This window comes from Poeciliopsis prolifica, unplaced genomic scaffold, assembly GCF_027474105.1.
Source record: "Poeciliopsis prolifica strain line A6 unplaced genomic scaffold, Auburn_PproV2 SCAFFOLD014, whole genome shotgun sequence".
In the NCBI taxonomy this organism is placed as follows: domain Eukaryota; kingdom Metazoa; phylum Chordata; class Actinopteri; order Cyprinodontiformes; family Poeciliidae; genus Poeciliopsis; species Poeciliopsis prolifica.
In genome coordinates this window covers 10,018,078-10,034,003 of record NW_026562389.1, presented here as the reverse complement: position 1 = coordinate 10,034,003, position 15,926 = coordinate 10,018,078, and the positions used below count along the sequence as shown (strand labels likewise).

At 39.8% G+C, this 15,926-nt stretch overlaps 2 protein-coding genes across 2 annotated transcripts in view; both read right to left on the bottom strand.

The window, feature by feature from the left end:
* The window catches only part of LOC129365795 (uncharacterized), a 74,636-nt gene extending 64,205 nt beyond the window's left edge, over positions 1-10,431 (bottom strand). Inside the window, exons 1-3 of the mRNA XM_055039272.1 lie at positions 5,935-10,431; positions 3,390-3,674; positions 3,209-3,296 (exon numbers count right to left, since the gene is read on the bottom strand). Coding sequence (XP_054895247.1) covers positions 3,209-3,296; positions 3,390-3,674; positions 5,935-9,794 — 4,233 coding nt within the window. The 5' untranslated portion in view covers positions 9,795-10,431. The remainder of the gene's footprint in view (positions 1-3,208; positions 3,297-3,389; positions 3,675-5,934) is intronic.
* Positions 10,432-14,092: 3,661 nt separating this feature from the next.
* Positions 14,093-15,926, bottom strand: part of LOC129366042 (nuclear pore complex protein DDB_G0274915-like) — a 39,347-nt gene continuing 37,513 nt past the window's right edge. Inside the window, exon 11 of the mRNA XM_055039632.1 lies at positions 14,093-14,175. Coding sequence (XP_054895607.1) covers positions 14,093-14,175 — 83 coding nt within the window. The remainder of the gene's footprint in view (positions 14,176-15,926) is intronic.

The window sequence follows — 15,926 nt, the reverse complement described above, 5'->3', positions numbered from 1 at the left end:
TTCATCTACCAGCTGCAAATTTTAAATACCACTTGTGTGAAAAGGCAAACAGGAGAAAAGAAGCTAATAATGGCTCTCAGACACAGCGGCAGGCGGAGCAGAGAAGCACATCCTGCTATTGAGGGGAATTAAAGTGAACATTAAATATCTGATCCCACTTTAGTTAAATTCATACTATTACTGTCTCGTGAGTAATAAGATAAAACAGGAGGAGATTAAAAAAATAAAAGTAAAGTTCCCTGGCTAACGTTTAGCAGAAAAGCAAACATTGGGGCATAAAGACGCGCCCCCCCACAGGCTTGATTTCCACGGTGACTTTCAGCCAAAGTCAGAGCGGCGGGTCGCTCACGGCGCGGCGTTGTTAGTATGCTGAGCATCAATCGTCATCACCAGAAGAACTCATCCTCCCCTCGGTCTCCGGCTCTCTGTTCAGTCATTCTGCTGCTGTTATCATGATTGTTTCTGGGTTTTTTTCCTTTCTGCTTTATAACCTGAATGGAGATCAATATAATTAAGGCTAGCTTGAAAATCCTTCAAAGCTAATTCGTTTTGAGCCCCTCATCCTGTCAGTTATGTTTAGTGTTTAATTCTTTAAAGGAGCAGTGTAATGTAAAATTGACTGTTTTAGTTTGGTTCCCTCATCAAAAACAGACCAGATTGCTCCTTCAGACTAGCCAGCACCAATTAGCAAACACCTGGTGGAATTGTGTATCTACTGAACATTGTTCAAGCTGCAGTATGTAAGTTTTATAAAAAAGATGCATACATATTTTTTACATATTTTCTGAAACTGTGACTATCTTGTGACTGCATAATATCACACAGATAATCTGAAAAAAATAAATTTCCTCTGTTTTCTTCCAGTTCCAACTAGGAACAACCAATCATTAGAAAAATTCACCCCAAGTTTTTACTGATGATTTGAAATTCAGCACTTCACGTCTGAGCCACTGTAGTCATTTCCCCACCAATGAGCTAATCCTGTTGAGTCGCTCAAACTGCCATCCCAGAATATTCATCAGCTGTTTAATAAACCATCTGCATAATAAGGGAATAAAGTTGTTTTCAAACGCATTTGCTTCTTCACACTGCTTCAGTTGCCGACTGAAGTGCAGCGAAGTGCAGATGTAGTGTGAATAAAACTATATTTAGAAGAGCTAATTATTTACTTTCACAGGGACAAAAAGGTGTTTCATTCCATAGTAAACTGATTTTAAAAGAATATCATAGAATTACAATTATAAAATCCTGCTGCATCATCTCTGAGTCAAATCAGAATCCCAACGTTTTTGTTTGTTTTGAAAATGTTGCCGTCTTGATTCTACATCACTGCAGATGATTGCAGAGGATTTTAGTTGCAAATGAAACGCCCTCCTGCTCCCCTCTTCCAGCTTCAGTTTTCTCTCCTCTGGAAATCTGCCAGACACAGACCACTTAGTGAAACTGACAAAAGATGAAGAAGGATGCAGCTCCTGGCTTTGCTTTCAGAGCATGAAGATCATTCTGAAAAGCTGCGCTGTCGTACACAGTGACGCTGCTTTCGCAGGTCGAGGAGCTCAGAGAGTCGATTGATGGAATCAAAATGATCGTTTCCTGGTTGAACTGGGGTAAGATGTTGTTTTCACACAGGAACTGAAGCTCCGGGCGTCCCCAGGATTTAATACAGAGAAAAGTTCTGCTAAAGAAAATGGATTATCCATCCATTTATCCATCCTTTAATGTATTCATCCATCCATCTCTACATCCATCCATCTATACTTCCTTCCCTCCCTCCAAATAAAATTCTAAGTTTTAACTAAAATATCATCCCTCCTTTAGACATCTGTGATAAACTAATAAGTCACCTGAACAGGTTTCAACATGGAGAACCCGCTGTGGTTTCCACCATCTGCAGCGATCACAGCCTAACCTTACACTAGTTTAAGGTTGTGTTTCCATAGAAATGTAATATTGTTGCCATGCTACATTGTTTTCTTCAGAAACACAGGGACTATTTTTGTCTTTAATGTGATAACTGCTGGCCAGGAGCAAAGCAGGGAGCCATCTCTTTCTGCTGAGCATCTGAAACAGGCTGAGATGTTTGCTGAAGAAAACGAGGGAAGACTAAATTAATGATGACAAAAGTTGGGAAAGTCAGGAATCAACATCATGTACTAGTGGCAGAGAGACATCAACCCTGCCAATAATTTGCAGCCTATGTTTAAAACAAGAGACCGTAAATTTCCCCACAATAGCCAAATAATTTAAATGGACTCCACCAATTATCCAGCCAGAATTATGCCATTAACCAATTAACCCATTAATTAGGTTAATTATGGCTGTAAAATTAATTATGATATAAACATTCTATATCAGTCTATCAATCATTATTCATCATCTTTTTGTTTAAAATACCTAAAATACTTTTTCTGTTTTATCCACAGTTATAAGTCCATCCTGTTGTTTTTTATTTTTAAGAACTAATGAGGCATGGTAGCAAAATCTGAAACAGTTTCTGCAGAAAATACGCAACAAGTTGTTGCTAGGTAACCAAAGAGTGAGGGAGTTGCTAGGTAACCAAAGAGTGAGGGAGTTGCTAGGTAACCAAAGAGTGAGGGAGTTGCTAGGTAACCAAAGAGTGAGTGAGCAAGTTGAGTCCACCAACTTTGTTTAGCTAGCCACAAGAGGTTGAGTAGCTAAAGCCATTCCTCTGCCTACATCACCCAGAATGCTGTGCGCTGTTTAGTAAATATTCTATCAGACGTATTATCTATCGATATTGATCACGTGCCAATCACAACATAAATTGTTATTGCATTATTGTCCATTTCAAGCTAGAAGCCTGTTAATGGCTAAGGTCCAACTTGATAAGTGGAAATTTAACTAAATATTAGTGATAGTGTACGTATATATTAGAGCCTGTAAGTGTAATTTAGATTCGTTATGAATAAAAGAAATGTCTGTACCTAATTTCCAATGTTAATGACCACTAAAATCCTTATGGGAAAACATAATTATTGCAAAATTGTTAGGCTTGGCCAGAAATTCAACCAACACACAGGGAAAAAGACGCAAAGCATCTTAAAAACACAGAGAACCAGCATGTCCGTGTGTGCAGAGTGATGCTATCACGATTAGGTTTATGTGAAAGACTTTCAAGAGCTTGTGTCTTGGTATTAAGTGTGTAGGAGAAAGAGATGAACCAGGAGAGGGAACCATTGCTTCCTACCTCATGGAGTTGTAACCTCACTTTGTTGTAAGCTTTCAGCCAGCGAACTTTAGCTGGAGAACAAGGCGGTGGGCCGTCATCAAAGAGGCTGGGAACACAAGAATACACCAACATAAATGTTGTGTAATCCTGCAATTTTAACAACAAACACATTAATATTTTAAAAAATGTAATTACAAACCAAGTTTTTGTTAGATTTGTGTCATCGTGTTTTTCCAAGCTCAGCTTTGGGGAGACAACTGATGAATCTTTCCGGTCTTTGTTCACACCAGATTCTGGAAGTCCGTTCGCTTCCTTCTCCAGCTCTTCCTCCTCAAACGACTTGGAGGCCTCACTGCGCAGAGGCGTACGGGTGCTGCTGGGGGGGCAGGACTCTGGAGGGTGGCGGTCCTCGAGTTCAGAGCTCAGCTGGGAACTGACGGGGCTCAGGTTCCCTGATGAGTCAAAATGGCTGCTGTCCAACGGACTGTGAAGTGAGAGTTTAGTTAAAATATTGAGGGAAAATGATCAGTGTTACAAACAGAAGGTTTAGAGAAAAGTTGCAATGGTGGGCAAATTTCCACTAATCCATGAATGTGATTGGTTAACATTTTTGCTAGCTTAGCTTCATCTGGGTTAATTTTTTCAGATAAATTCTAAAGTGCCAATTTACTTGGTTGGTTGTTGAATAACATTTGACATCTCTGTTTTGGTCATCATCTGTTCAGAATTCTTCAAATAGAAGTTTATATTCATGCTCTTATTTTGAAGTGGTTGAAAACAGAAGTAAGAGACCACCATCTGTCTGTTGAGGCTCTGAGGTTTAGAGGCTGAAGATGAAGACATTGGTGTTATAGCCCACCACTGCAATGTTGATTCTATTTAAAAAACAATCACTAACAAAGGGAAAAAAGGGAATGGAGGATAAATACTCTCAACCACTGGAGGGACTAGTAGGGTTCAGCAACAACTAAAAGTTGTTTTCCCAACTTTTTGGATGGTGTTAGAAAACTCAAGTATTCCAGTCAATCAACTGCGAATCTACTTGTGTTTTATACAGAGATAAGCAGCCTTAACGATTCAGGACCCGTCTGATACTAAATGATATACAATTTGAAGTTGAGATAAAAGAGGATGTACCACAATTTCTGAAATCTTGAAAATTTTTAGAAACATTATTGATATGCTGCAGTAAAAACTCAATTTTAACGTTTCTTCATGCTATGCTATGCTAATCTTCACCAATTTGGGAAAGTTCACTTCAGTGTGATGAATGTTAGGTATTCCATTGCGTTATAATCTTTTCACAACACTACGGGGTCTGAGTAACTTTAAAATTGATCCATTGATGTTTTTTTCTATATTGTGATGTCTCAATCCTTCTTCTATGAAACTGTTAACACTTTAATGCATATGACTGCATCATTCAGTATTATGAAAAACCAGACAAAAATTGTATTTCAGCAAACAAAATTTCAATACGTCTTGCTGTTTTAAAATAGCCTGAGTGGTTCTGAAAGCAAGCTTTATTTGTGTGATCACACAAAGCTGCAGAACCTTCAGTTTTGTAAAAAGGCTCACACTTACCTATGGAGTTTGCACATTAACATTGCCAACATTTAATTCATTGTTATTTCTACAAAATCTTAGTAGAGCAAAATATTTTTTCTGACAAAAATATTCCTTTGAAAAGCTTCCTAGACTCACTTTTAACTCTTTTAACTCAGAGAAATAACTAACATCAGTCTAAGGCCAGCTGATGCAAGTCAGCCCCTACATAATAAAAATAACAAATAACTGACTTTGAAGGGGAGAGAAAGAGAAAGAGGTGTGACTGCTGGTTGATTGAGTTTTCTAACGAGGAAAGTGGCTCTGCGCTTTAGGTGGAATGATTTACTTAGTCTTGGTTGTTTGCCAGATTACTTCTCACTGTTGCTTTTAGTCCAGTGTCCAGTCTGCCTCCACGGTCTTTACTGCAACACCGTCATAAATCTACCGGACTTTGATTCATCTAAATTAATTGGCTGAATCTTGGGTGTAATTCAGAGAGCTGCAGGGGACAAAGGAAGGAGGAACTTTGTAACCGCCTCAGCAGTAGGGCGCTAATAAATAAAACCATCACCTTCTACATTGATTGAGCCTCCATCAGTCAGGAAGCCCGTAAGTAAGACGGTGAAATGAGCCTGCACTATATTTTTACTCTTGAAAGGAAACACCTTTTTCACATGTGATCATTCGCAAAAGGTTTGGCAATAAAACTCAGAATGAAAGAGTGTTAACGGCTTTGGATACAAGGTTGTAGATTATTTATGAGATCCAAACTATAAATATTTTCATCCAAGTAAATTTAACTATTTACCAAGAACTAGAGTAAAACTACCAGATGGAAAATGGACAAATGGGCAGAAGTACAAAATACAACACATATTAGCCATAACAATGTGACCATCTGTCTACTTAGTGAATATCCCACTCTTCTGCCAACAATAGAGCTCTTATTAGATAAGGCAGAAGCAAAGGATATGTTAAAGTGTTTTAAAGTAATTGAACATTTTGGTGCAAGTCAACAGAAAATAAACATCCTTTATTAAAAAAAATTATGTACATGTATGCATCACATATTTTAATGGTCACAATGCTATGACTGCTCAACAGGAAATAATGGGAAATAGGGAAGGGTATGGGTTGCATATGTTTCTACAGAAATATGATAAATGAATAATGTCATTTATCATACAGATACTAGCCTTTTCACTGCTTCCTTCATCAATACATCTTTTGGTTGTTCAGTTTTCAACTCTGCTTGCCTGGTGTCAAGTGTATTTTCTTCGCTCTTATCTAACTCACATGGTGTAAATGTTACCTGAGGCTTATCTAAGCTTTCTGACAGAGAACCTGAAAGAGACGGGAGGCCAGATTGTGCTGTTTGTGCTAAGGTGTCACAGCTTCCTGTTTTAGATGTCTCTGTTGGTCCTTCAATGTCACTATTGTCTGCACTTTCTGTTTCCCCAGAACCTGGGGATGGTTTGTCAGAGTCTGGCTCATCAAGTTCTTCTGCCGATTTAGGAGATTCACTCTGAGGCTGGGATGTGATCACAGGTGGGGTGGATTCAGGGTTGGGAGAGTCGGAGGTGCCAAACACTGAGCTCAGTTTCAATCCAAACACGGATGACGCATTTGGTGTTTCCTCTTTTCCTGCTGGCTTTTCATCCTGGAAAATACCAGCTGAAAGGTTTTTAAAGCCTGAAAAGAGACCGCCATCTGTCTTTTGAGGCTCTGAGGGTTTAGAGGCTAAAGATGTAGTGGAGAAAAGGGATCCGATAGATGTTGTGCCTTCAGTAGCTGCAGACATGAAGCCAAATTTAGGAGTAGACAGAATGGGTATATCAAACATGCCTTTGGTTTCAGGGGCTGCAGATGGTACACCTTTGGAAGATTCTTCAGTAACAGGGTCTTCTGAATGCTCAACAGCCTCCAGACACTCTGTCTTTTGTTCAGGGTCTTCAGTTTTTACTGTTGATTCAATGAGAGAATCATCTTCTGTTTTGTCTTTTCTTTCAGCCTCTTCAACAAGCCCTTTTTCAGGTAGGTCAGAATCCTCTGTGGTTTTAACTTGTTCATCTTCAGTTAAAGTTACATTGTCTGCATTTGCCTTTTTAGAGTCCTGAGGGTTTGCCAAATTTGCAGGAGTTTCTGCTTGTTCAGATTTTGTGCCAGTTTGTTCAGGTTCCTCTGGTTTTGTTGTCTCCTGACCTTTGAACATACCAAACAGGTCACTGGTGATGGATTCTGGCGCAATGCTACTTGGAAGACCAAAAAATGAGCTTTTCTGTTGTTGCTGCTGCTGAGGCTGACGAGGAGTAGATGATGATCCAAAAAGGGATCCTGGTGAACTTGAAAAAAATCCACCGACAGTTGGTGATTTATTTGGTGCACTTGGAGTGGAGAACATAGACATGAAGCCAGAAAATGAAGATGGTTCAGGGGGTCTCTGTGGTCCTGGTTGTCTTGGACCAGCCATTCTCGGTCCTGCCATTCTTGGTCCAGCCATCCTTGGTCCAACCAGTCTTGGTCCTGTCATCCTCGGGGCTCCCATTTGTGGTCCTCCCATTCTTGGTGCTCCCATTCTTTGACCAGGTGGGCCAGGTGGTCTGACCATTTCTGGTCTATGCTGTTGATGTGTTGAAGGATCAGCAGGTGCTACTGAACTGTTTTCAAAAGTTTTTTCTTCACTTGATGATGAAACTGTTGCAGAAATATCATTTTCACAAATTTTGTTTACTTTATGCACAGGATCTACATTATCTTCTGATTTTTCTTCAGCCAGTTCTTTTGGAATTTCGACAGATGAAGCTTTCAAGTCTTTTTCATCCATTTCTCCAGTGGATTTTTCTGCGATTTCTTTGACAGAACCAATGTCAGTTGCCTCTTTATTTAGGTTTTCGAGACCTGTGAGAGTGGCTTGCTCCTCCCCAGGAACCTTTAATGGATCACTAGACGCTTTATCAACATTAGATACAACTGTTTGTTGCTCATCAGCAACTATCAAAGCACCATCAGATGATTTTTCAACATCGGAAATAGTTGTTTTTTGTTCACCACTGACTAACAAATCCTCATCAGGTAATTTCTTAACATCAACAGCCGGTGGCTGTATCTCAGCAGCATTTCTCAAGGTCTCGTCAGTTTGTTTCACATCTGCTGAAGTCTGTTCTTCATCGCCAGCCTTCAGAGGCTCCTCAGATGATTTTTCATCAACTGTAACTGCTCTGTCTTCATCAGACCGTTTTATAGCATCCTTGTGTGATTTTCCCACATCTTCAACTGCAGTCTCCACAGCAACAGTTAAATCATCTTCATTTCCCTTCTCTGAAGGAATGTCCACATCTTTAGCCTTTGCATCTTGAATTTCTGCCACAGCAATATCGAAGGTTTCTACTTTTTCCAAAGAATCTGTTTTCTTTTCTGATATTTGAATGGAGTCATGTTCTTCTGATAACTGACTGATCCCAGCTATATCAGATTCATTTTGAGTAATCTTTGTTTCTAATATAGCAGTTTCTGATTGTGCAACTATTTCCTCAACATTTACTGCACCTTCTCTTTCTTTAGGTCCACATGGGATGTCTGATTGTGATTCACTGACTTGTTTAAATTCTTGTGAATCCACAAATGTCTCTTTCTCAGAAATTTTGATCGATGACTCTCCAATAAAAGTTTCAACTGTCTCTGAGGCACTTTTAGAAAAGTTTAACTGCATTGTGGTTTCTTTGTCCAGGTCTTCTTGTGAATCTCTTTGAGGAGCAAAAGCTTCACTAACATTTTTAAAAACATCATTGATGGAATCTTGGACATCTTGACATGTGTCCTCTACATGATGTTCTTTCTGAACTGAAATTGTATAAACAGGTTCAGTGGGTACATGTTTTACAGTTTTATCATGGTTATTATCTCCTTCTTCTGAAGGAGCTTCTGTATCTAAAGACTTTAATAACTCAACTACAACCTCCTCTTTAACAGGAACATTTTTTTCTGGTTCGGCTTTGCTTTCCTCCAAAAAGGACATATTAAATAGGCCAAACCCAGTTTTAGATTTATTGCCGTCAGTATTTGAACCAAGTGAAAACATAGATGGCACTTTAAAAGCAGTGTCTGATTCACTTGTTTTAGAAGCTGTTGGTTGTGGTTCTGATGGCTGTTGACTCTGTCCACCAAACATGGCAAACAGTCCCTTCCCTGAAATATCTGGACCACTGGGTTTTGGTGGTGTAGCTGTTTGTCCAGGTGTGCCTACTTTAGGCCCTGTTTGGGGCTGACCCCCAAGACCACCAAACTTGGAGAACAAGCCTGTAGTAGAGGTGTCTTTTTGCGTTGTTGAACCTGGTAGGATGCCACCAAACAGAGAAGATCCTGGTCCTTTTGGTGGAGGACCAGCCCCTGGATGAGTCCTGGGACTTGGTGCTTGTTGGGGCGCAGCTCCACCAAACATGGAAAAGAGACCTTTTCCTGGAGGTTCTTTGGGTGGTGGCCCCCTAGGCCGCACACCTCCAGCAGTTGGACCCCTTGGACCAGATGGTGGTTGACTAATAGAACCACCAAACATAGAGAACAGACCTTTTCCCTGGGGTTCTTGTGGTGCTGACTGTGATGGCATGTCTTTGGATTCAGATGAAGATGGTGCACTTGACCCACCAAACATGGAGAGTAATCCTGTCCCAGGAGTATCTTTAGTAGATGAGCCAGGAATAATGCCCCCAAGTATTGATAATCCAGTTTGGGAGGGAGTTTGTTGTGGGGATGCTGTAGAACCACTGAACAGTGAAAATATGCCTTTTCCTGCTTGTTCATCAGTTTGTTCAGCATTGGGCAGATCATTCTTAACAACTGCACTATCTTCCTTAGAGATAGTAAGTTCCTCAGTAGGAGCATTGATAGGAAGTGGCTCAAGCACAGATAAAGAGACATCTTGTTCACTTTTCTCATGAAGATGTTGGACACCTTCAGGTGATTTAACATCTGAAATCAAGGTTTCTAGTTTTGGAGACGTGATACTCAAGCAGTCAACCTCTTCTGGAAGTTTTGTATTGGGAGATTTGTTTTCATTCATAGTAACTGACTCTTGAGATGACTGAACACATTCTGGTGACTCTTCAACAACCTGACAGGCCAGGTCAGTTAGAGGTTTTACAACTTCACCTTGTGATGAGTCTGATGTTGTAAACTCTATGTTTTCAGAAATCAATTGACATTTGTCCTCAGGAACCTCGGTAGTCTCTAATTTATTTTCAATCTCTGAAAGAGTAGTGCCTATTGATGTTTTATCTGTCACAGTGTGCTCAAAGTCTTGTTCATTTGTAATTATCTGATTTGATGTAGTCAGTGTAATTGGAATCTCTGGAGAGCCAGTCTTAGCCTCGTTGCTCAGTGGTTCAACAAATCCCTGTATAGTACTGTCTTCTAAAGTATCAGTATCCTTAGATGCATCAGACTTTACAACATCAACATCAACCTCCTTTTGCGCTGGTACTGCTCCTGCACTTGACGTAGTATTATCAGAGACACTAGCGTCTGGAAAATTAGCTCTATTACTTTCAGGAGTACCAAGGTTGGTCTCATTATTCTCTTCTTCTGGTGAACTGGCAGCTGATATAAAAATGTGGGGCAGTCTAACATAAGGCTTTTGCTCCCCTGATTCAATTTCTACCCCAAAAGGAAGTGTATCTGAAGAACCTATGCCAATGTAGATTGACCTTGGAGGTCTGCTTTTTTCTTGTGAAGAAATTTCTTTGAATTCAGCCCTAACATTAGAAGACTTTGTAGATGTAGCTTGTTTAAGCTCTGCAAAATCTTGCTGTTGTGACAGGTCTAATTGAGATGGTATTTTATTTACTGCGGCCGATGCTTCTTTACTATTTGATTTTGATTTATCCTCTTCTGATGTTAGTGGAAATAGTGGAGAATCGTCAGCGCTTTGAAGTCCTTCATGTAGTTTATTATTTATTGGTTTAACTGGGAATGGTTCAGAAGGAGGTAAGTCATCAAGTGTTTCTCTTCCTGTGCAAGAATTTGTGTCCTGTAGTTCTTGACGCTTTTGAGAAGGAGATGTGGACTTAACAGTACTCAGTGATGATGAGCCTTCCAGTGTCTCAGTAGACATTGTCTGACTGAAATCACTTGATATTAAACTTATTTGTTGTGATTCAGTGCCTAGCGGTAGTTCTGGAGGAAACATTGCCTCCACATTGGCAGACTGATCTTTGGATGCCTCAGATGAACAAGGAAGTTTAGCTTCAGGAGTCACTGATCTAGATTCAACATAACCCTGTCCAAGAGTTGCTGTGAGTGGCACAGAATCTTGCACAGTACAAAATTGAGAATTTGAGGGCATTCCCTCTATGTTTCTAGAGTTATGAGTAACTGGGACAAGATTTTCTTGCTTTTGTATTGAAAGAACGTGGTCTACGGGTTTTGATTCAGTCTTGGAATAGTTGGAGTTCGCAGATGATTTTGTCCCAACAAAAGATTGTGAGTCCAAATTACTAAAAAGTGAAATCAAACCCTTCACAGAAGAAGATCCTGCTTGTGTTGAAGCCACTTGTGACTCTTGTGATTGAGATGCAATGTCCTGATTTTGATAACTTTCTTCAAAATATAGTGTATCAGGACTTCTGGTAGTTTGTGATACAGGTACACTAGCTTGTGAAACACACTGTATTGAATCCATGTTATTAGAGGGTAAGATTGGTGTGTAATTATTTTTTGCAGTGATGTGATGTTGGCTTATGCTTTGAGGATTTGAGAGATGAAGAGGTATATTTGCATCATTTTCAGCCAAAGTGCTGTGTCCTTGTACAGGCTGTGCAATTGTAAGTGCCATAGAATGTTCAGTGCTCACACCACGCTGTGTGTTCAGAGACAAAGGGACAGCAGCTGTTTGGGATCCACCTGTACCTTGTTGGGTAGTGCAAGAAACGGATGAGTGCCTACTGTGTGTGTCTGCTTCATTTTCTTCCAATTCTTCTGTACTCCCATAACCATCGACAGTTGCCTGCTTAATAAGAATTTTGGGTCTATGGGTCACATCCTGCTGTATAGCTGTGTCTTGTTTTTGCAACTTTTGTGTCTTTGGCAGAGGAATTGCAAATTCCATTCTGGGGTGTGGATATTGTTGTTGAGAAGCTAAATACTGAGTTGGCAGTTGATGTTTTACCAAAGATATTTGTTCAGGTACACTACTGACCTGTTGATATGAACTACTAAGTGACAACTGTGTAAATCCAATGTCTTGTGTAGCCTGGGGAGTAAAAGACTGAGGAGGCTGTATTCTCCTTTCAGTTGCAACCAGAGGTGAAAATGCAGATTCAAAATTCAATCTTGTTCCTCCATGCATTTCATGATGTGTTCCAGCATGTGTGGTTATGCATGTATCATTTGAATGTTGCATCACCTCCAATAACTTTCGAGTTTGAGAACATGTAATGTCACTTCTGAAATCATCAACAGTGTTTGCAGGTATGTATTGTTGCTGAGAATTTATTCTGTGTTGAGATGGGACACAAACCGTAGAAGTGAAATCCGTTGCACCTTGAGGGTCAATTACTGATTTGTTTTTAACATTCACAGTTAGATCCACTGTACCCACAAATGTTTTCTTTTCTGGGTCCTTTTCACTTTGCAATTTTTTAGTAGTTTCTTTCTTTCCTTTTGCAACAGTGAAGTTCATAGGCTCTCCATATTTCAGTTCAATTTGATTGTTTGAAAGATTATTTGTAACAAGGCTGTTTCTAGCTGAGAAATCTACAGGCTTATTGTGTTGCTGTGGGTCCTTATATGAGGTCCTAGAAGGAGATAATGCTTCATTATAATGAGAGGTGGATATTTTTCTGTGTAGGGTCTCAGTTGTAAAAACTTCTGTCATAACACGTCTTCTTTGTTGACATACAGGTTGCTCCACGATGAGTGGTACACCACCACCAGGATTCTTTAATACATGTGTCCTATTTCTGACTAGTGGCACAGCTTCACATGATAGTACAATGGAAGCTCTTTTAGACTCTTTCTGTTGGCATTTTGGGGACATGTCCAAAGAGCTTCTGATGGAGTTAGCGGGTGCAGTAGTTTCTCGAGATTCACAATGCACAAATCTTTGTGAAGGCTTCTGGGATTCTACCAATGCTATCTGATTCTTTTTAGGCGGCTCTTGGGGAATCTGTACCTCCACTATTAAGGGGACACCAACAGAATCTTTTTGAGAATATGTTAAGCTTGATCGTCTTGAGCGAACCAGTGACACTGGATGTGAAGGCATACTTGTGTCAGGTACAGAGGCCTTTGTTGACATGTCTAATGTGCCTTTAACTGAGTTTGCTGGAGCTGTACTGTATAAATTTGATTTAACAATAGTCTGCGATGCACCTGAGTATTCCATAACCGTGTAGCCGGGAATGGACTGCTGTGAAATACAGACTCCATTTCTGTCTGTTATTTGTTTTTTTTGCTTAGAGATCATATTTTGAGATTGCATTTCGCTTGTTGATTCCATCTGGGTTTGATCAACTATCAGCGCAACACCAACAGAATCTCTCCTGACAACCGCTCTTGCACTTGACTTTTTAACAAGTGAAACAGCTTTGTCTGTGATAAACTTATCGCCAGGCCCTGTTTTTCCCAACATGACTTGAGATGGCTTTGGTGACATATCTAATACATTAGCGGCATTTGATGGAGGACAAGCAACATGTTTTGTTCCCAGTAACTGAGAAGGTGAGTGAACCGATTGCATTACTATGCCATCTTTGCTCTGCCAAGAGGGTGGTTGAAGTGATTCTGGATCTAACTGACATGGAAGTGGTTGTGCATTTGGAGACAGACAGATATAGTCAGTAAGAGGTTTTTTCATTGTGATATCTTCATTCAGAACCACTTCTTTTGAATTTAAAGACTTAGAAGACATGTCTTGTGTGATTTTTAGTGAGCTTGGGAGTTCCTGAAGAGTTGGTGTATGACTTAAGTCTTTCATCTCAGGTTTATTCAACGATGACACTGATTTACATGTCAGGTCAATGGATTCTTGGCGACTTAAACTTTGGTCTTTCTCATCACAAGCTAATGGTTTTCTATTGGTCAATGGCAATGCCTCGCCAGCAGGGTCCTTTGCTGGGACAACAGTTTTCTGTGTCAGTTGTGTTTTTGAATTGACAGACATGTCTAACGTGGCTTTAATTGAATTTGCAGGTGCAGTTGTCTTCTGATACTGCTGAGTCTTTTCAAAAGACTGATAAGAAACTAGTGCAGATACTGGTCTCTTGTCAGGGTAAACTTGGGTAGAATCTGTTGCAACTACAGTTGAACTTTGTTTTGGCAGCTGTTTTTCCTGACTGTCCACTTGTTTTCTCATAGCAGGGCTCAAAAGCGGTGAGGTTCGTGCTGGTTGTTTTGACTCAGTTCTTGATGTACTTTGGACAGTTTCACCGAGATTGGACTCTTTACTGGAAGTATAAGACACTGCAGAAATTGTTTTTTCTGATGTAAAATTGGTGCCAGGAATCCTCGACGACACAGGAAATGCACAAGTCAGCTTGGAAGAGTATTTTTTATCTTTTTCAGAAAACTCAGGATCTTTTTGACTGGTCTTTGCTTCTTTAGTGGTACTAGAAAAGGCTTGTATTTGCTGTGCATGGACTATAGAATGAGATTGGCCAGTTTCAACTCCTGGCTTGGACAGATGTCTTGCTGATTGATTTTTATGCTCAAATGATTCCTTGTGGCTGTTCTGAGATATGGTGAGACCATGCTGTAATGGGCTTACACTAGTACTTTTTGAATTTGGCCATTCAATTTCCTCTTCTTCAACTTGCTTGGTTAGATCTACAGCTGTTGTAGTTTCAACTGGCATGTCCATATTTGCCTCAGAATCAGCTTGCTTTTTTTCTTTGAATTTTTTAAACTTGTACTTAGTAAAGTCGACAGCCTCATTCCTAGGTGCAGGTTCAACACCATCATCAGTTCCATCTTTTTGTTTGGTAATGTTTTTGTTTATTACGGAAGAAAAATCTAAAACTTTATGGCACATTTGAGAGCCACCAGAGGAGGTAAAGCACTTCTTGTTTCTGCTGTAAAGGTAGGTTTCACTATAAACACTTGAAGTGTCATTCAGTATATGTAGCTTTGGTTTAAATACCTTAGGGATATCTTGTGGCTCTTTAGGAATCTCAGAGACAGCTTGGGTCATTGTTGAGGTACTTTTCTCTTTGTTGCATAAAACAGTGACAGTGTCTTTATTAAACTGAGATAATACTGTTTTATCTGCTTGAGATGGTTGTCTTGTAAGGTGTGGTCTCTTGGAAGAAATATAAGGCACTGTTGGGGAAGATGCTTTTGCTACAGAAGAAGAAGCTACTTGTCCTGGTGGAGTTGAAGGACTGGTTGTCTTACTATCAGTTGGAGCATTAGGCAGTTTCCTTCCCAACTGTATTTTTGAAGTTGATTGTGAAGTTTCTGAATGTTGACTGGAAACAGATGCTGAAATGGTAGATGTTGCTGAAACTGTTTGAGCTTTATTTGTGTTGGTGTTAGTAGAGTTTGCTCTGAATCCTGAAAATGTAGAACTTATTTTTCCTTTTGATTGGTGTACATTTGTATCATCTGCATGTGCAATCCTAATTTCTGGAATAGGACATTGTCTGTTTTGAGAGATTTGTGGCAAGTAATGTTGAGAATGTCTAGGTGTGAGTATATCTTTAAGTCTTTGATCCTTCCAGTAGGGCCCTCCGTGCCCCCCTTTTAGAGACTTCAAGCTAAAATCAGCAGCTTCCATTACCTCCTCTTGACAAGTGTAACCATTTTGAACAGACTCCACTTTTATCTTTTTAAGCTTATACACACTAAAGTCAATAGGTTGTTCTGCTTGGGATGATACAGACTCTTGAAACATTTGAGAGAAACTTTGCAAATTCAAGTTCATTATTGTATCACCTTTTCTAAGAGCAGCCGTCAGATCCATGGGTGCATCGTTCGATAATAAGCCATTCTGCTGATTGTCTGAAAAGCAGAAACCTTTACTTTCATCATTCAGGGGAATTTTGAAACCACAAAGGGTCACTTTATCAGTTTGTCTTTGCTTCAGAATGTTAGCTATATTTTCAGTGATATTTCCCAGAGTTTGCATATCCTCGTCTGTAGCACAGGCGTAGAGATGCTTTCCAGCTTTATCAGTTAAAAGAGAATAAATGTAGTTTTC